This window comes from Moschus berezovskii, chromosome 16 (genome assembly GCF_049115385.1).
Source record: "Moschus berezovskii isolate FMDL1 chromosome 16, NW_MosBer_1.0, whole genome shotgun sequence".
Classification (NCBI taxonomy): domain Eukaryota; kingdom Metazoa; phylum Chordata; class Mammalia; order Artiodactyla; family Moschidae; genus Moschus; species Moschus berezovskii.
This window is the reverse complement of record NC_142475.1, coordinates 48,542,903-48,563,964: the sequence shown is the minus strand read 5'-3', so window position 1 is coordinate 48,563,964 and position 21,062 is coordinate 48,542,903. Positions and strand designations below refer to the sequence as shown.

Sequence of the window (21,062 nt, the reverse complement as noted above, 5' to 3'; positions counted from 1 at the left end):
GGAAGGCATTGTTAAAGGTCAGTTATAATAGTTCTGCTTCAGACTCCTGTAATGCATCTTTTCTTCAACTCCGAAAATGGTCAACAATTTATTCTCATGACAGATCCTTGAAGCCAGGAAGAATAAGTGTTATTTTACCAGATGTGGAATCTGGAAGAACAAAGAGATGCTGTAGTTTGCTCTAGGCCATAGCGTTAGCAGCAAAAGAAAATTAAAATTGAAGTCCTCAGATCCCTAACCCAATACTTATCCCCATTAAAAATGGCTGCCTCTCATGAAGCTTCCATTAGGTAAATTTCTGTAAATAATAAAGTGTGTGTGTTTGCAATAATAATAATAATAATAGCAGCTATCTTTGTTGAGTACCTGCCGTGTGCTGAGTTCTTCCTATGTGCTACCTCTACTGCTCATGACCCTATAAAAATTTAGATGGTGTAACTGACTTGCTGCCCAGCCTACAGCAATGTGATAAATTTAATATAGTCAAATCAGGCTTTCCTAGCTTGAAAGTCCAGATTTTTCCACTAAGCCACATCAATATGAGTATGAAATGCCATTCCCAGGTCCCAGGCAGAAGATAGGTGATATTCAGTGCTACTAAGTCCTATTCTGATAAGTGAATTATGGTAGTACTTTAGGTTGGGTTTCCCAGGTAGCTCAGCTGGTAAAGAATCTGCTTGCAATGCAGAAGACCTGGGTTCGATCCCTGAGTAAGGAAGATCCCCTGGTATGGCAAACCACTCCAGTATTCTAGCCTGGAGACTCCCCATGGACAGAGGAGCCTGGTGGGCTATAGTCCATGAGGTCGCAAAAAGTTGGATGAGACTAAGCACAGCATAGCACTTTAGGTTATCGTGGAAATTAAATGAATAAATTTTTATATAAAACACCCTAGACCAGTACCTGATATCAAGTAAGAGTTTAATAGGTGATGATAATGTGACATCTTCCCTTAGATTGGATTCCACCCAAATAGCTGCACACATGACTCTTTGAACCGAAAGAGCCAACCTTCTCTTCTTCCTCAGGTGTGACTTACCTTCAGTTATATATTGGCTCAGCAAAAAGTTAATTCATTTTTTTCCATAAGATTTTTGGTCAACCCAATATAATCCATCTAAAACACTTAGACACAATTACTAAACAGAGTGATTCAATGCTGAGTTAAACTCAGGGGATGATTCATGAATGAGACTTGGTCCGTCCCCTTCATCCCAAGTTGCAGCATAGTTGGAAAGGCTCCCATGAAATAATAATAACTTTGGAATTATTGAAATAGTTTTATCCAGCACCTTGCGCATGGTAGATGTGCGGAAGTATTTGTGGCATGAATGTGCTAAATTATCAACACAGACTAAGATAGAGGGAGGAGGAGGGTTGAATTGATATTGTCCCAGAAAGCAGGAAAGGAATTTGCAGGAGTAAGTGGTTGGAGATGGAGAAAACTGGATTTGGTCATTAACCGATTTACCGAAAAAGTCCAAGAGTGCAAATAAAAGCAAGGCAGTGTGACATCTGTATTTCGGGAGGGGCACTTACTTCAGGTCCTGTTAGCGTTACCTGAACTCAGACTCTCATCTGATTCCAGCAACTCTTCTGCAATGGAAAACCATCTCATTACTGGGAACATGTAAATGACCTGCAGCAGGTTTCAGAGCTATTCCTTTAAAAATTCTCTTTATAAACTCTCCAAGTAAGATGACCATTTGAGTTGCTGCTATTTCCAGGTTTTATTGCTCAGCCATAAAAATTGTCATGATATAGAACACTAAAATGACTGTGGCCCATGTGTAGTAATTACATTTCATTAAAATTCCTAGTATGCTTGCCACTAAGGAGATTTTCAAAGCCTTTAGCTAATTACTCTATCTAATAGGATCTATGATTTGTTCAGAGAGTCCGTGGCACAGGAAATAATTGGCATTTTTGTCAATGGCTTCTGTATTATACAAGAATGTATATATAGGTAGTGGTTTGGGGTATATGTGTATGCACATGTGTATATATGTGCATGCATGTATGTATGTTTGACTTTATATGATATGTCATCTGTGTCAACGACCATGCTAGACATTCAGTTCAGTTCAGTCGCTCAGTCGTGTCCGACTCTTTGCGACCCCATGAATCCCAGCACGCCAGGCCTCCCTGTCCATCACCAACTCCCGGAGTTCACTCAAACTCATGTCCGTTGAGTCAGTGATGCCATGCAGCCATCTCATTCTCTGTTGTCCCCGTCTCCTCCCGCCCCCAATCCCCCCCCAGCATCAGAGTCTTTTCCAGTGAGTCAACTCATCGCATGAGGTGGCCAAAGTATTGGAGTTTCAGCTTTAGCATCAGTCCTTCCAATGAACACCCAGGAATGATCTTAGATGGGGTTAAATTCAACTCTTCAGGAAAGAAACACACTTTATGTTCATTTCTGTACCATAAGAAATCAACAAGGAATTTGGCTAATGGGAAAATGCAGGTTGTAATCCAAATAGGATAAGTCACTAAAAATTCTGCCATATTCTGTGTTCTACAGAAATCTACTTGTCCCCTCAGCTCTTCCAGGGCAAAAAAAGAAAAATTTTTATGCATTGTGGTTTTAAAACTAAGGAAGGTTTTCAGTACAGTTGTGTGTTTTACAAATTAGTGTTTGCACTGAAGTTGATATAAATTGGAACACAGAAAGACATAGAGCCATCATTTTTTCAAGAATAAAAAGAGCCACATTTTTCTGTCTGAGAAAAAAATAGAACATTTCTTAAATTAAGTTTCTCCTTGGCTGTGAGTTGAATCCACTGAATGTCTTCTTTTGCTCCTACAAATATTAAGTAATCAACACTTGGCTTTTGAATGCATTAGGTAGTGTTTCAGGTGGATGGATATGTCTTAAACCACTTGGATTTAAGACAGATATATGATATAAATACTCAAGCACCACTGATTCCCAAACATTTTGGAGCTATGAAATATTATTTACTTTAGACACTTTTCATGAGCAAGAATTTTATTTTTTATTTTTGACTGCACTAGGTTTTTGTTGCTGCTTGTGGGCTTTCTCTAGTTGAAGAGAGCGGCTACTCTTCATTGTGGTACACAGGCTTCTCATCATGGTGGCTTCTCTTGTGGAGTGCAGGCTCTAGGAACGTGGGCTCAGTAATTGCGGTTGAAGGGCTTAGTTGCTCCTGGGCATGTGGAATCTTCCCACACCAGAGCTCAAACCCACCTCCCCTGCATTGGCAGGGGGATTCTTAACCCCTAGGCCACCAGAGAAGCCCTCCGAGAACTCTTCTGAGAATTTCCTGGCACCTCCTCAAGCTAACTGGATGTATCTAGGAGTGCAGTGCAGCAAACCCAAGCTTAGAAAGCATTGATCTCCATGTTAAAAAAAAAAAAAAAACTGCATAGCACCAGCTCCATGCAGTTTTTAGCTAAGAATGTGTGAAGACTGTCTGTCATTTATCAACTAATTGTTCTGATTAGAGTTAGGGTAAGGGTTAGGGTTGGCTTCCCTGGTGACTCAGTGGTAAAGAATCCACCTGCCAATGCAGAAGACTTGCATTCGATCCCTGGAGTGGGAAGATCCCCGGAGAAGGAAATGGCAACCCACTCCAGCCTTCTTGCCTGAGAAATCCCATGGACAGAAGAGCCTGGCTGCCATCGTAGATGAGCTGGGAGTGTCCATCTATTCAACTGGAGCCATTTTCTAACCAGGTCACGTCAGTACTTTTCTACACACAAATTTCTTTCTACGTTCACACTCAATAATATGCACATCCCTCTCAAAGGCCATCCATCTGAGCTCCTTAGACCTAAAAGTATACCTTCTGCCCACCTGTGGGATCCCACTGCAAAGAGGTCCAGTAACCTTGTGAATCTAAAGCAGTGGTCCTTAACCCAGCCTCACATTAGAATCACCAGGGAAGCTTTGGAAAAATCCCAATGCCCAGCCAAGGTGAGAACCACTGATCAGATGTATTCATAACTCCCATGTGCCTTATCAATTAGAATTCCTATTTGGGCTTTTTTTGTTTGATTCGAGTTAAATCATCTCTAATTCAGTTAGTCCTTAGATTATTCTTGACTTCTTGCCTTTTTTGGTTTTGTAAATAGGTAGTTACTTGTCTTGTCTCTTGAGCTCCTGCTTCTCTGGACAGAGATTTACATTCAAAACATTCTGGCCAAACCACTGAAGGAGGTTGTTACCTGGTATGTCTTGAAATAGTTTAATTCAACAACACAGAGTGTATAGGGGCTAAAGTGAAATTATAGAACACGTTCTAGATAGCAGGGATTTGGGAGCTCTGTGATAGGGCTTCCCAGGTGGCACTAGTGATAAAGAACTTGCCTGCCAATGCAGGAGACAAAAAACTCAGGTTCCACCCCTGGGTTGGAAAGATCCTCTGGAGGAGAACATGGCAGCTCACTCCACTGTTCTTGCCTTGAGAATCCCATGAACAGAGGAGCTTGGCGGGCTACAACAGTCAAACACGACTGAAGGATTTAGCACGCACAGGCAGAAGCACAAAGGCTGCTCTGATAATTCAACAGCTACTGAAGGCTTTTATGAGCTCTGTCGCTCAGTTGTGTCTGACTCTTTGCGACCCTCTGGACTGTAGCCTGCCAGGCTCCACCGTCCATGGGATTTTACAGGTGAGAATACTGGAGTGGGTTGCCATTCCTTTCTCCAGGGGGATCTTCCTGACCCAGGGATCGAACCTGCATGTCTTCTGTCTCCTGCATTGGCTGGCGGATTCTTTATCGCTAGTGCCACCTGGGAAAGCATGTGACTCCGTTAAGACAAAACGAACTGTGGCTCAGCATGATGGTCCATTATGAAGGGTTGCACACCATTTTGTATACCAGTGTCAGTGCCAAACTTTACCTTGCATCAAAATAGTCCTCAGAGATACAGGTATAACAAGGGGATATGTGAGATCATTTCACAGAAGGCCTGAGCAAAGAGTCAGATGTGACTGAGCAACTAACTCTTCACTTAGGAAAAAAAAAGTATCAATAAAGAATTACAAACAGGTGATACTCATATATGGATGTGGGAAAAAAACACAGAAGTTTGATAACTGCATATTGTAACAGCCATGATCAACTTAAAATGAATGTCATTATTCTTCCCATTTGCCAGATTAATGTTTTAGGGAGAGAAAAGGAAAAATAAAGAGGAAGATTATCAGATCTCTAAGTCAGTTGTAGAGGATCCCATGAAATAACAATAATAATAATTATTGTTATAGCACAGGCAAAGTGCTATTATTTCAGCCAGGTTTGATACCCAAAATTGGGGGAGGGGGGCACTGAGACATGATGCTGTGTCATATTCAACCAGAGTTAAGCCAGAAATTTCTGTAGCTATATATATATATATATATATATTTTTTTTTTTTTTTTTTTGGCCTCTCTGTGCAGCATGCAGAATCTTAGTTCCCCCACTGGAGATCAAACCCATGTCCCCTGCAATTGGAAGCACGGAGTCATAACCCCTAGACCGCCGGGGAGGTCCCACCTCTGTAGCTGTCTTAATAGAAAGCTCAAACTAGAAAACCTAGTGCCAAGGGAACCCTCTTACACTGTTGGGAATGCAAACTGGTACAGCCACTATGGAGAACAGTGTTGAGATTCCTGAAAAAACTTTAAGTAGAACTGCCATACGACCCAGCAATCCCAATGCTAGGCATACACATCGAGGAAACCAGAATTGAAAGAGACACATGTACCCCAATGTTCACTGCAGCACTGTTTACAATAGCCAGGACATGGAAGCAGCCTAGATGTCCATTGGCAAACAAATGGATAAGGAAGTTGTGGTACATATATACAATGGAATATTACTCAGCTATAAAAAACATGCATTTGAGTCAGTTCTAATGAGGTGGATGAAGCTGGAGCCTATTATTCAGAGTGAAGTAAGTCAGAAAGAGATACACCAATACAGTGTATTAACGCATACATATGGAATTTAGAAAGACAGTAACGATGACCCTGTATGCAAAGTAGCAAAAGAGACAGATGTAAAGAACAGACTTTTGGGCTATGTGGGAGAGGCAAGGGTGGGATATTTTGAGAGAATAGCGTTCAAACATGTATATTACCATATGTAAAATAGATGACCAGTGCAAGTTTGATGCATGAAGCAGGGCACTCAAAACTGGTGCTCTGAGACAACCCAGAGGATAGGGTGGGGAGGGAGGAGGGAGAGGCATTCAGGATAGGGGGACACATGTGCACCCGTGGCTGATTCATGTCAATGTATGGCAAAAACCAGCACAATATTGTAAAGTAATTAGCCTCAATGAAAATAAATTAATTAAAAAAAATAGACCCAGTAGCAGCTCCCCATGCGTGTCTCTTGAGGAGGTGAACCCTGCCTCTTTAGGAGCAGCTTGTTCAGCCGAGTGCGTACTGTTTGCAGAAGGATAAGAAAAGTCACAGAGGAAAGCCTGGTTCAGCTGCTCATGTCTGTGTGTGTGTGTGCATGTTAGTCACTCAGTCGTGTCCAGCTCTTTGCCACCTCATGGACTGTAGCCTGCCAGGCTCCTCTGTCTATGGGATTTCCCAGACAAAAATACTGGAGTGGTTGCCATTCCCTTCTCCAGGGGATCTTCCTGATGCAGGGATCGAACCCAAGTCTCCTGCATTGCAGGCAGATTCTTTACCACCTGAGCTACCAGAGAAGCAAATGTTCTTGTCTGGTGTGTATGAAATTTGGCTTGCCCCCATGATGGACTCAGGTTAAATTCATTTCTGTCTTCCTCATATGCCACTCTTACTGGCCTCGAATTAGAAATTCAAGGGCAGAGAACAAAGCAGCCAAATTTGTTTTCCCAGAAAAAAGACGGGTCTGGTGAAAACAGCCCTGACAGCTGTGCTCTGTGGCTTGGTGAGTTAAGTAAGGGCTTTTCCATGTTTCGTTCAAGACTCTGTTTAGTCTGGATGCTGAGGATTTATGTATCAATTCTTGGCTCTGGTGTCACTGAGGTAGTTCTGATTTCCTGTGATTTCGTGGTCATCTGTATTCGCCTGCAGTGAAGGAAATAACTAAGAGAACAGGAGTCAGCTTATTCCAGGGTCACTTGAAAGCTGGCCTTTTTCCATGAGCTCTTTTTAATGGTGTTGCCAGGGTTCTAAAAACAAAAGCAGCAGTCCTTAATCAGAAACACCTGATGTGGGTGTGTAACTGGCTCTCACGTTGGCTCTTGCAGAAGTGGCAGTGCGTTGAGGACACGTCTGGAAAGCTTCGAATTCACAAGTGCAAGGGCTCTGGTGACCTGCTCGCCGCCCGACAGAGCACACGACCCCTCTTTCGTGGCTTCCACGACAAGGACAAAGAGTGCAGTTGTGGCGAGTCCGGGTATCGGGCCAGCAGGAGCCAGAGAAAGAATCAGAGGCAGTTCCTGCGGAACCAGGGGACCCCAAGTAAGCCATTGCCTGTGACCCTCTCGGTGGCAGGCTGAGGCTTTCAGGCATGGCCATTAGGAAGGCAAACAAGCCTTGATCCATCTACATGTTAAATATCATCAATGCATAGGTTTGGGGCTAAAAGCAAATAATTGTTCTGTTTAAAATATAAAGGCTGAGGTCATTTGAAATTTTGCTTTGTGAATATTAAGCTTAAAATGAAAATATACTCTGTAAAAGCGGCAGACACAAAACATGCACACTTAAAAGAGAAAATGAAAATCTAAAGTTTAAGCTAGAAGAGTAACAGTATAAGTTGCTAAAAAATATATGTCATAAAATTATTTATGTACATGTGCATGACCCTGATAACTCAGTTGGTAAAGAATCCACCTGCAAAATCTGGTTCAGTTCCTGGGTCGGGAAAATCCTCTGGAGAAGGGATAGGCCACCTACTCCAGTATTCTTGGGCTTCCCTGGTGGCTCAGCTGGTAAAGAATCTGCCTGAAATTTGAGAGACCTGGGTTTGATCCCTGGGTTGGGAAGACCCCCTGGAAAAGGGAAGGGTTACCTACTCCAGTATTCTGGCCTGGAGAACTCCATGAACTGTGTAGTCCATGGGTTTGCAAAGAGTCAGACATGACTGAGCAACTTTCACTATAAAACATTAAATTTAACATGGTACAATGGGAGGCATTGTTATTGTAATAATTTGCTTTCCTGAGTGATGAGGACCCAGATATTCATTGCATTGTTCTGTTTTATATCTACAGCAGATCAGAACAACGGAATAGTAAGAAAGAAAATATAGATTCTGTAATACTAGGAGTGTCTCAGACTTGTATACATCTTTTTCTGGGAATTATAATGTTATCTGGCTTTCTTTGTATACTGGAAGAAAAAATTCGTTAGAGTCATTATTAAAAACAGTTTCAGGGCTTATGCATTTAATAAGAGAAGCATGCATGCTTTTTTAAAAAGGCTTGTCTGTTTTAGGACAATATATTTTTCTAATTCCTCTCATTGATTTGTAGGGTCTAACTTGTCAAATTCAGTTTGAAAAGCACTGCCTAGCATTTTTATAAAAACTCTTTTCAGGCAGCTATCACATTCCTATGAGGTGGCACCTTCCATAAAAGAATGAGAGTCTAGTGCCATCTAGTGGCTAAGTATGAAAAGTGACATTTCCGTGATAATGCCTTTATGTACTGATTTTGAAAAGCAAAATACATTAAATTCTGAACCAAAAAATCAAATCATAGACTAGAACAACAGGATCCCTTAGAACAGACTTTTTAAACCTAGACTCCACAGGTGAACTTTATAGGATCATGAGCCCTCTAAAATTTTATCCAAAATTTTAAGTATATTCTTTCTGTATATATGCACATTTCTGGATGCAAAACTTTAAAGGAATTGATAATCCAAAAGGCTGAAAATCATTGACTTGGGAGATTTTCTTTCCTCCTGAAAGAAACTGCCAGGTTTAATAATTCACACCAAGATTTCTAGTGGGAAAATGACAAAGGAGAGGACCCAGACCCTCACCCTTAACAGAAACCATCCCGTGTCCAGCTTGAAGGTGGAGGCAGCCTTTTCTCTCCCAAGAACTTCGCTGTCACTCCTCAGGCACTGGCCATAAAGCACACTGCTTCTTCCGTGATGAACACGAGCTGGAGAAGTCTAGGGCCATTTTTTTGAGCTGTGTGGAGAGCAGGGGTTGGATGCTCCTCTTTTCCGTCGTAGTGGAATTTGTGAGCATGCTCAGTGAGACATCTCAAAAGAGGCATTTCTCCTCAGAGCAGCATCCTGCAGAGAGCAAGATGGTTCTGATTCTGCAGCCTTTCTTCCCACTTTAACAACAGGGTCGACACATCAGAGCACTGAGTGTGCCCCCACAGAGCCCGAGTGCATCTGATCAGCAGGAGCCCGTGTTTGCATGTTAAAGCTCTTACCTAGCCCACAATGAGTTTTGACAGTGGTCTATGTTGACCAGAAATCATACTGGCCTCCCCTGGCATTATTCTCCATCTGCCAGGAATTTAATCCATTAGCTGATGAAAGCATTTGCAAAGTTCAGTTTTCCTTAGAGCAATCTTTTATTATTTGTGCAACTAGAAGGTGTCTGGAACGTTTCAAAGTGAAAGTGTTAGTCAATCAGTCGCGTCCAATTCTTTGCGACCCCATGGACTGTAGCCCACCAAGTTCCTCTGTCCATGGAATTTCCCAGGCAAGAATAATGGAATGGGTTGCCATTCCCTTCTCCAGGTGATCTTTTCCCAGGTCTCCCACGTTGCAGGCAGATTCATTATTATCTGAGCCATTTACCTTTTTGAAAAGGCAGCCCTGTCAAAAAGGGGCGACTTTGTCATCTTTAGAATCTGACAGTGTGTAGTCCAAGCTCCCACAACTGTTGGCTGCATCACCTTGCAAAAGATATGTAGCATTCAAACTTCAGATTTCTCATCATAGTATAGAGATGATAACACCAAATTCATGAGCCTGTTTTGACAATCTGATCGTGTCTTTTTTAATGTGAGGATTTATTATCATAATACCTGTCTTTCATGATTGTGCATTAGAAATATGTACATGGGAAATGGTCTTCCCTGATGGCACTAGTGGTAAAAACCTGCCTGCCATCGCAGGAGACATAAGAGATGTGGGTTTGATTCCCTGGGTCGGGAAGATCCCCTGGAGAAGGAAATGGCAACCTCCAGTATTCTTGCCTGGAAAATCCCATGGACAGAGGAACCTGGTGGCTATAGTCCATGGGGTCACATATAGTTGAACACGACTAAATCGACTTAGCAAGCACGCATGAAGGAAATAATACACAGCAAAAGCTTATTAAATTATAGTCATTACTATTATTTATAGTTTTATCCAAACTGCCTTGTAGTTCACATTGAGAACAGTGTGTTGGGTTGACCAAAATTTCGTTCAGATTTTCCATGCCATCTTACAGAAAAATTCGAACAAATTTTTAGCCAACTCAGTAAGTTCCCCTGGAGAAAGAAATGGCAACCCACTCCAGTATTCTTGCCTGGAGAATTCCATGGACAGAGGAGCCTGGTGGGCTACAGTCCAAGGGGTCGTAAAGCGTCAGACACAACTAATGCAATAGAAGTTCACAGCCTACCGTAAGCAGAAAGAGTCTTAGAGATCACCTTGACCTACTACCCCACTTGGGGGATGAAGGGCCAAAGGTCCAGAAAAGCACACCATCCAGCACACCGCTCTGCAGTGTTCAAGCCTGGACCAGAGCCTACCTCTTCCCATGTGAATTCCCTCGGGCCAGCTAGCAAGGCCACGTGTGCTGCTCAAAATGCTCCCCAAGCCTGGCAATCATTTTCATCCCTCCTAAACTATACCCGGATGTCCGTGTTAACCTGTCTTCCCTTATTTCCAGAGTACAAGCCCAGATTTGTCCATACCCGGCAGACACGTTCCTTGTCAGTCGAATTTGAAGGCGAAATATATGACATCAACCTGGAAGAAGAAGAATTGCAGGTCTTGCGGCCAAGAAACATTGCCAAGCGTCATGATGAAGGCCGCCAGGAGCCCGGAGGCCACCGGGCAACTGGTGGTGCTGATGGAGACACAATGCTGGCAGACAGTGGCAATGTCGTGGGTCTGCCCACCACCGTCCGTGTGACGCACAAGTAAGAAGGTTTTGTGGTCACGGGGGCTGAGTTCAAAGCCCTCCCTCCGTACGGTCATGATTTTTCCCTATTGCAAAAAGTAATATCACTCAGCAGAGCAGTGTCTGAGTGCTGGCCCACGTGATAACTGAAGGTTAAGAATCAAGAGGGGGGCTTCCTAGGAGACTCAGTGGTAAAGAATTCACCTACAGTGCAGAAGATGGAGACGCGAATTCAGTCCCTGGGTTGGGAAGATTCCCTAGAAGAGAAAATGGCAACCCACTCCAGTAGTCTTGCCTGGAGAATCCCATGGACAGAGGAGCCTGGTGGCCATAGTCCCTGGGGTCGCAAAGAGTCAGACACAACTGCGTGAGAAGCAACAGGGTCCAGACTGTCCCAGATTTGGGGACTTTGTGTTTTGGGTCAGTATCACATGAGGGCTGATCGGCTGGGCCCTGAGACAGAGTGATGCTGTCACGTCTTGACTTAGCAGGCGTGGAGTTCTGCTCTGAAGCAGTTACCTTTGTGGGGTCTAGAAAACACACGAATCATTATCCGGACTGCAGAGGTGCCCTGTGCTGCCTGGTCACCATGACTCAGAGCAGTTTACCCTCAGGACTTCAGAGATGAAATACAGCCCAAGGGAGGACTCTGGGTCCTAGAGAAGCTTCCAGAAAGATGGTGTAGATTGGGGATGAATGTGAAATCAGAAGCACCTGACCTATCCAGATCCCAGAGAATCACAGAGATGGGGTGGGGTAGGGGAGATGACTCCTCCTCGGCTTTGACCGACTGCCCTGTTCTTCAGTTCTTTCCAAAATCCGTGTGCGCTCTTGATAGAGAAGTCTTTTCTTCCCAAATGTATTAGCAGTATCTTTGTTTTCTTTCCATTTCATCTTTAGAGAGGCAGGGTGCAATGAGGCCTGCCAGGACTGTTATCTTTGGGACAAGGGTCTCTAGGCGCCTGTGATGGTTATGGTTGGATCCTGAAAGATTAAGACCCAGCTTGGTTTCTCTTTCAGTGTTGATAGACCCTGACCCCATCTCGCCTGCTCTCCATCCCCGGGGCTGCTTCTTACTTCACATTGAAAGAGGCCCCTCGGTCAGGCTCTTTATAACAAAATGAGCTGCATGAATAAACCCCTTCTAACTCTGTATTTCTTCAAGTCAGTCACTTCCATTACGGCTGTGAGAACCTTATTCTTTTCCTACAGTATTTGGTGGGGGCTTTCAGAAATGGAGTTTGGGGTGATGCTTGAATATTGCCTCTGACTTTGTGATGATGTCTCTCTGACACCATCCTCTGTCCTTGCCAGTTGCCAGGAAATATTCCCACTTATCCTTGTTTATGGCTCAGCTCCAAATTAATGCTAGCATCCAAGTTAAGCATTTAGATAATGAAGTTCCCTCTGCTATTCCTAATTTTTTTTTAACTACTTGCCTTTTTTTAAGTGTTTTCCAAAGAGCCTCAGAACAAGCATTAGGTGAATTTTTTAAATTTATTTGTGTTTTACTTTTTGGCCACATGGCATATGGGATCTTAGTTCCCTGACCAGGGATCAGACCTCTGCCTGCTGCATTAGGAGTGCAGAGTCTTAACCACTGGACCACCAGGGAAGTCCCTCTAATGTTTTCTGATACTAGACTAGAAACCTATTTCTAATGTAGCTTGTTTTTGCAGGTGTTTTATTCTTCCAAATGATACAATCCACTGTGAGAGAGAGCTTTATCAATCAGCCAGAGCCTGGAAGGACCACAAGGCCTTCATTGATAAAGAGGTGAGCTATAGCCACGTGATTGGCAGGTGTATTCCAGTTGCAAACTCTGCCCACCAGCCCTGCTGTGTACGCTCATCCTTTTTTATAATTAAGTGAAAAATAGAAGAACACGGTGCTTCTCTTTCTCCAGTGATACAGTGATAGTCCCGACGGAAAGCAAAATAGACAGTGAGAAAAGCCTGCCCTCTTGAAATCTCTATGAGCAAAATGATTCGATTATAAAAGAGCCCACTGTTAATACTTATTATAACACATTGGATGGTATATAGAGGTAGACCTAGTCTATGCTCAACTTGTTTCCAAACTATCATCTCAAATGAATAGCTGTAATTATGGAACACGGAAAACAGGGTGGAAAGAAAGTTACCTCATATAGAAAATCTTGACCTTACGATGTCATTGTTGGTGTGTGTGTTTTCCAGATTGAAGCTTTGCAAGATAAAATTAAGAATTTGAGAGAAGTGAGAGGGCATCTGAAGAGAAGGAAACCTGAGGAGTGTGGCTGCAGTAAACAGAGGTGTGTGTGCGTGTCCCGCCACAGAATCATCTTCAAAACACAAGCTACAGTGAAGCGCATGAGGCTCACCTCTGTTTCACCAATAGAAAGCTTAATAAATTGAATTCCCTAATTTATATTATAATGATCTAAACCATTTCAGTCAAATTAAATATGTCAGAAACCCAAGCAGAAAGTTAAAAAAAAAAAAGTCCCGTTAAGACTGTTACATATAACAAAGTAACTGCCTGCTTTCCATTTTGCTTCCATTTCATAAATGAACTATTTGATGAAATGCATGATTATCAAAACTCACTTTTTAACCTTCTTGCCTGCAGCTATTACAACAAAGAAAAAGGTGTGAAAAAAGAAAAATTAAAGAGCCACCTTCACCCATTCAAGTAAGTAACCATTTGCTACATTTGCTGGGAGTGAAGGACTGTTTGCTGGGCATTTCTGAAAGGTGACTGAAACTCTATTCCAAGTGATGCAGCTTGAGAAAAGTAGATGCAGCTGGGAGGGTATTAGCTCAGGAAGTTGAAAACAAGCCTACATCTTGCCAAGGGACCAAGGCAATCCTTGCTTTTGGAATCCCATGAGGGGGCATCACATGGGGCTGTAATCTAATTCCACCTGTTCCCTCTGACGATACACTGGCTGGTAACTGGCTTGTCCTCCATGCACTGCTTTCTGTGGGCAGTGATCAGGACATGTGGACTCACTGAATTAGGTCCCTGTGTTCTGTAGAACAGCCTGCAATCATGTTGAATTCTGAAAGCTGGAAGAAATTGACATCTTTTTAAAATAACAGTAAAATTAGCATATAAGAGGAATTTAATGTTTGAGCCTCAACAAAATTTGAGCCCTTCATGGAAAAATCGAAAAAGTAAAAACACTTTTTTAAAAAATTCTTTCCAAGCCTGTTTTGTAGGATTTGTCAATAGAATTCTAAAAACCTAATTCAAGTTATCTAATCCAACCAATCATTGATTTCATGACTGATAGATACTGAGCTGCCAGGAGGTTGAGCCACTTGTCCAAAGGGCATGGCTAGTGGAATCTTCTGATTCACATTGACATTTATTTCCATCAACATTTGCATTCAATAAGGAAGAGAATATTGATCCTGTTGAGATAGTAAAATTCTAAGGGTGTTGTCACTTAATGAGTTTGTCTTCAATATCACTGATTATATTCCATGTTTTGAGGCCCTCTGAAAACTTAAAATGAAAGTCACTCAGTTGTGTCTGACTCTTTGCAACCTCATGGACTGTAATCCACCGTGCTCCTCTATCCATGGAATTCTCCAGGCAAGAATACTGGAGTGGGTTGCCATTCCCTTCTCCAGGGGATCTTCCTGACCCAGGGATCAAATCCAGGTCTGCCACATCCCAAGCGGATTCTTTACCATCTGAGCCACTAGAGAAGCCCTGAAAACTTAAGGCCATCTATTATTGTATGTCTGTTATTTTGTGCCTGAATATGTGTGTGAGACTCACAGCAACAATCCTGTTTTTACTTGAGAAAGTGCTTTCTGATCATTTAAACGTCCCTTCTGTTGAAATAGAGAAGCCGCTCAAGAAGTGGACAGCAAACTGCAGCTTTACAAGGAGAACCGCAGAAGGAAGAAAGAGAGGAGGGAGAAGAAGAGGCAGCGCAAGGGCGAGGAATGCAGCCTCCCCGGCCTCACCTGCTTCACACACGACAACAGCCACTGGCAGACGGCCCCATTCTGGAACCGTGAGTCGATCCATCTAAGTGCTACTTCCTGGGCTTCCCTGGTGGTCCAGTGGTTAAGACTCTGCCCTTCCAATGCAGGGGCACCAGGGTTTGATCCCTAGTCAGGAAACTAAGATCCCACACACTGAGCATGCACACATGCATGCTAAGTCATTTCAGTCGTGTCTGACTCCTTTTGACCCTAGCCCTCCAGGCTCCTCTGTCCATGGGATTCTCCAGGCAAGAATACTGGAGTGGGTGGCCATCCCCTCCTCCAGGGGATCTTCTCAACCCAGGGATCGAACCTGCGTCTCTTACATCTCCTGCATTGGCAGTCGGGTTCTTTACAACTAGTGCCACCTGGGAAGCCCACAGGCTGCACACTGCTGACAAAAAAAGAGAAAGAAAAATGCTACTTCCTGCCACCATGTGGACAGCCAGCAGCTCACCCAGTTACTTAGACTAACGAATTCAGCAGCTTGAATCCAGGAATCTAGAAAGACTCTAGACTGAATTATCGTATCATTTTTCTATACCGACAACCAGGATCATTTTTGCCTCTAAATTACTTTTTTTCTTTAGAACTTTTTATTTTGGTCCTTTGTTTGAAAATGCCAAGCTCTCCATGGGTTTTTCTCCCAATGATATTTCACAAGGTCCCCAGCCCTTGACGGACTTCTGGCCCAGCAAGACTGCTCCATCACTAAGTAACTGAATAAATGGATGAACACTTTTACCCCGAATATACTTCGTTTCTGCTTTCTTCAAGAGCACATTCTGCATATCACAAAAGGAAGTAAAACTCCTTGAACGCAGGGACTTTGTTGGATTTATTCTCAGTCCCCTTCAATACCAGCTTTTCGCATGAAGGCCAGCCAACCCACAGAGTAGCTAAAACACCAGATCTTCTAGTTGAAAGGATCACAGTAGGCCTCCCAGGTCAGTGCTTCTCACACTGAAGTTGGAGACTTCAAGGAACCCACAGACCATTCTTAGGGAGACCTAGGGCCTATCTTATGACCATTTTTGTTTTATCTTTCTGTTTTCATGCATCTTGATTTCAGTGTCTGTACTTATGTTTACATGGGCTTAAAGGGCTTAGAGGTGAAGAATCCACCTGCAATACAGGAGATGCAGTAGACTTGGGTTAGACCCCTGGGTCAGGAAGATCCGCTGGAACAGGAAATGGCAACCCACTCCAGTATTCTTGCCTGGGAAATCCATGGACATAGGAGTTTGCTGGGCTACAGTCCAGGGTCGTAAAGAGTCAGACGTGACCGAGCACGCATGCACAACTTAAAAAACAGAAGCAGACTCACAGAACTTAAAGAATGAACTTATAGTTGCCGGTGGGGAAGGATGGGGGCACTTAGGGAGTTTGGGATGGACATGTACACACAGCAGCAGCTTTAATTTGACAGCTGTTTCCCATACGTTCTACAAATTAACCAGTGAACCTCTGCATGGTGCAAAAGATGTTCATGGTAACTGTCCATCTCACGTTCAAGTGTTGTGGAGTCTGTGACATCACAAATTTCTACATCCTTAAATCCTCTGAGCTGGATTCAAGCCTTCTCCAAGCCCGACTACACTGCAGAATCCCCTCTGTTTCTAGGGCCCATTTGTAACACTCCACCATCTGACATTCAAAACAAGCTAAGGCCCTGGGTCCATCTTTTTATTAAGTAACCTTTTTTTTCATTTGGGGTTCTGACACTTTCCTTCCTTCTCTGCACTCATCCCTCGGTTTTAGAGATCAATACCCAGCAGAACTTAGGGACAGCAGACAAAGAGGCCTGAACCTTCACCTTCATGAGTCGCCATTGTTTTTTCCATCTTCACCTAATCTCACAGCAAATTTGTATAGAGAAGGAGGGGAAATATAGTACTTTTAACGGCCACCCACACGGTATTTGCAAGAGAGAAAATATGAACTTTAAAATGTGAAGACAAGAAAAGGTTGAAGTAGCTAGGCTGCCACGTCGTTTCACTCTCTTCCCTTTGTTCTCTTTCTTACCAACAGTGGGATCTTTCTGTGCTTGCACGAGTTCTAACAACAACACCTACTGGTGTTTGCGGACAGTTAATGAGACGCATAATTTTCTATTCTGCGAGTTTGCCACTGGCTTTTTGGAGTATTTTGATATGAATACAGATCCTTATCAGGTAAGTCGATATGTTCTCATTTCGTGAAGCAATTGAAAATGGAATAAGAACATGAGCTTAAAGCTATTGTCCTGGCCTCTTCATCCACAGCTCACAAACACCGTGCACACAGTCGAACGGGGTGTTTTGAATCAGCTACACCTGCAGCTGATGGAACTCAGGAGCTGTCAAGGGTATAAGCAGTGCAACCCCAGACCCAAGGGCCTTGATGTTGGTAAGGAAAAAGAAGAATTTTTTTCTTCCTATAGTACCTGGAAAAGTCTTTTTGTGGTCAAGTTTTCTGCCTTTGAAACGTATAGCTGGGGAGAGAAGACGTGAAAGCATACCCGTTTGGGACCCTTACAGGGGAAACTTTCCAAGCAATTCCAAACATACTTTGTTCAATAAATTTAGCTCTGGGTGCACTAATGAAAAATTTAATACCCCCAAAGATTTGGGGAACGTTTCATTACATCTCTCCCAAAGATGCATTCTCTTAGTAAACCTCAATATCTGATGAAAGCATCCATTGGAAGATGGGATGAAAGCGGCGGGGGTTTATTTGTTATTGCTGTCAACAGTCATGAGAGATACTCTAGGTCAACTGGGAAATCTTTTTTTTTTTTTTCTTTTTTAAGAGAATTGGAATGGAAGCACACAATGCCCTATTTCTGCCTTTCAGAGTTTGAAACTTACCCAATTGGATACCTGCCCACGACACACTGAATTAGATTTCTTTTGCCAGTTATTCCCGTCTGAAACTAGAGATGTTTGAGCAGGATGTTGTTTTGAGATCTGAAAGTTTAAGAGGGCTGACATGGAATCAGCCTGAAGTTCCCTCCCTGGTCTGCAGTGCTAAACTCACTCATTTCTCCTTTGGCTCCTGGAGAGTAGTTCTTTTCAGTGTCTGCCCCAGCTCTTTCCTGGTTAATGAGAGTACTGATTTTCTCATAATTTCTATAGAAATGTAAATATCAGCTGTCCATAGAAGGAAGGAGAAAGCGCTGGAGCTGGCCAAGGGCATAACATGTCAACCCCAAAAGGGCCAAGAGTTTGACCCACAGGCGTGTGCTATGTGCTAAGTCACCTCAGCTGTGTCCGACTCTTGGAGAGCCCATGGACTTAGCCTGCCAGGCTTCTCTGTCCATGGGATTCTCCAGACAATACTGAAGTGGATTACCGTGCCCTTCTCCAGGGGATCTTCCTGACCCAGTGATTGAACCTGTGTCTCTTGACATCTCCTGCATTGGCAGAGGAGTTCTTTACCACTGGGGTCACCTGGGAAGCCTGGACCTATAGGCAGTGGGGAGCAATTTACAAGAATCCTCTGTTGGCAGCTGGGTTTTCTCAGTGCCCTTAAAGGCCTGTGTCTCTGTGGGTCCCCTGTAAGCCGGCATCAGCAGCATCACCAGCAATAAAAAGCAGGCAGCTCCCTGGGCCATGTGATTGATGGGGATGAGAAGCCTGGATGCATCCTGAAATGACAGTATCGTCACCAGTCACTTCCACCAGTATTGGGTCCCAGAGGCTTTCAAACTGCAAGTTGCAGCTTGAAAATTTTAAATCCTGTGTGCGGTCCCATCACAGCTGTCAGTCCCCAGTCCTCCATTCATGCCTTGGTGGAATTCATCACCAGCCAGGAGAGTCCAGATCTTTTGGTCAGTAGCTCCACTCAACTTAAATCTTTTCAGATATCTGGTTTATCTGACCTTTTCCTCAAAACCTGAAGAAAAAAAAAAAAACCTCCAGCCTGGAAACTGGAACAACCATTAGAGGCACTAGAAATATGACACCCAGATATCTCTTCCCCGAAGCACATAGCACTCTCATTGGTGATGACATGGTAGCTCTACTTAGTGAAACCTGATCAAGCCTTGAATGGTGAGTGACGTGCCAGGTGGAGCCTGTTCTTGCTGTTACACTTCAAGCAGTCCTGTCCACTTCTAGACAATTCCTAAGAGAGATGATTTTCGGCCGTTTTTTCCAAGGCTTGGGCTAAAGTCACCAAAAGTTAACTATTCCTAAGACTTACTTGGACTTTGGGAAGTACTCGTCTTATTACTTTGAAATGGACTCTCCTATCTCACCCCCACTTATTTTTCATGTAAACTCCAACATGTTTTATCTTAAACACTTTTTTTATTTATAGCTTTCCATCCTCATTTTGAACCTAACAGAAAAGCTCTGTTGGACTCCGGCGCTGTCTGTATTTCACACGATATGTTTCTTTCTAGGATTTAGAGGTTGAACATGAAACAGGACAGAGGGGGTGGTTTTATGAGTTCTAAAGCTAACATAAATTACTCTTATATTTTCCTATATCAGGAAATAAAGATGGAGGAAGCTATGACCTGCACAGGTATTCAGACTTTTTTATTCTCCCTGGCAGCTTCTTTCCCAATAATTGCATGATCGAACCATTTTAACTCATTTCCGTCCCTCACCTTGTCGCTCAGAGCATAGCTTGGGGTGCATGCATGTTCTAACAGCTCTCTCCACCGTCTTGTGTCATTGGGAACAGATCTGTCATTTTCGCTTTGAAATCAACTCACTGTCACAACCAGATGTGTCTCCGAGCCTTTACACACTCGTGCTTGTGTGCTTGTTGGATGGTGCTTGGCAGCATGGAATGACGGGAAGGGAGAGAAAACAGAATGACCTTCGGGAACACTGGGCAAAAGCAGGGAGAATTATTTTCCTGGTGGTTCTTACACATCCATTTGCTGGAGAGGTGTCATGCAACGAGTTAGAGATTTCATGAAATGTGATGTCAGTATCACAAAAGGAATCGAGGGAATGTGAAGGGCATGGTAAAGCTGACGTTGGAGGAAAGACAAGCTGCTTCCTTGTTCACGGTCCTTAATTAGCTGTGGTGATGAAAGCAGCCACGCTGGAGCTCAGAAGCTCTGTAGGGTGGTGGTGAGTGAAGGGGGAAAGTGGGGGTCGGTGTACCTCGAGTCGAGACGCACAGGGAGGTCTCAGCACACCATGGAGACAATAGTGTCTGACACACAAAAGCTTGAAGACCAGCCCTGGGCCCAGTCTTCTTATTCCCCTCTAGCCTCGCCCCCTCCCCGCCCCGCCCCAAGTAGCCCTCCTGCCTCCCTGTGCTCGGGGAGGAGGACCCCAAACACCTAGTGACTGGGTCAGCCCTTGCTCATAACCTTCTACTCCCTGCTGAGACCTCAGGCGGGTCTGTCAGAAGCATGCCGTGTGGGGCGGGAGGGACCTGTCCTTACTACCTTACTGAGGGGAAACTGAGGCACAGCCTTAGTTCATGAATCCTCTTGGGAGAAATGATTCTATCAAAGGAACATGGACTTCGTTGGTGACACCCGTTTTGATATTGTTTTGGAGAAACCGAAGAATATTGCCCTTCCAGGATGTGCTGGTGGCCCCGCCCTGCCGTCCCTCAAGCCTTCTGAGCTGTGGTCTCAGATTCCTTTTTTTTTTTTTTTTTTTTAAGCACAGGCAAGGCACATATGGAGAAAGCAATGGCACCCCACTCCAGTACTCTTGCCTGGAAAATCTCATGGACGGAGGAGCCTGGTAGGCTGCCGTCCATGGGGTTGTGAAGAGTCGGACACTACTGAGCGACTTCACTTTCACGCGTTGGAGAAGGAAATGGCAACCCACTCCAGTGTTCTTGCCTGGAGAATCCCAGGGACGGGGAGCCTGGTGGGCTGCCGTCTATGGGGTCGCACAGAGTCAGACACGACTGAAGTGAATTAGCAGCAGCAGCAGCAGTGCTTGTACTCAGTCGTGTCCGACCTTTGCAACCCTGTGGGCTGTAGCCCGCCAGGCTCCTCTTTCCACGGGAGAAAAGACTGGGGTGGGTTGCCATCCCCTTCTCCAGGGGATCTTCCTGACCCAGGGATCGAA

The 21,062-nt window shown here is 43.9% G+C and overlaps 1 protein-coding gene across 1 annotated transcript in view; it reads left to right on the top strand.

The window, feature by feature from the left end:
- SULF1 (sulfatase 1) overlaps positions 1 to 21,062 on the top strand; it is a 193,947-nt gene that overhangs the window by 161,860 nt on the left and 11,025 nt on the right. The window contains exons 13-20 of the mRNA XM_088844808.1: positions 7,203 to 7,416; positions 10,811 to 11,063; positions 12,724 to 12,820; positions 13,243 to 13,337; positions 13,655 to 13,717; positions 14,884 to 15,056; positions 17,059 to 17,201; positions 17,292 to 17,415. Of these exons, the coding sequence (XP_088700934.1) occupies positions 7,203 to 7,416; positions 10,811 to 11,063; positions 12,724 to 12,820; positions 13,243 to 13,337; positions 13,655 to 13,717; positions 14,884 to 15,056; positions 17,059 to 17,201; positions 17,292 to 17,415 (1,162 nt within the window). The remainder of the gene's footprint in view (positions 1 to 7,202; positions 7,417 to 10,810; positions 11,064 to 12,723; positions 12,821 to 13,242; positions 13,338 to 13,654; positions 13,718 to 14,883; positions 15,057 to 17,058; positions 17,202 to 17,291; positions 17,416 to 21,062) is intronic.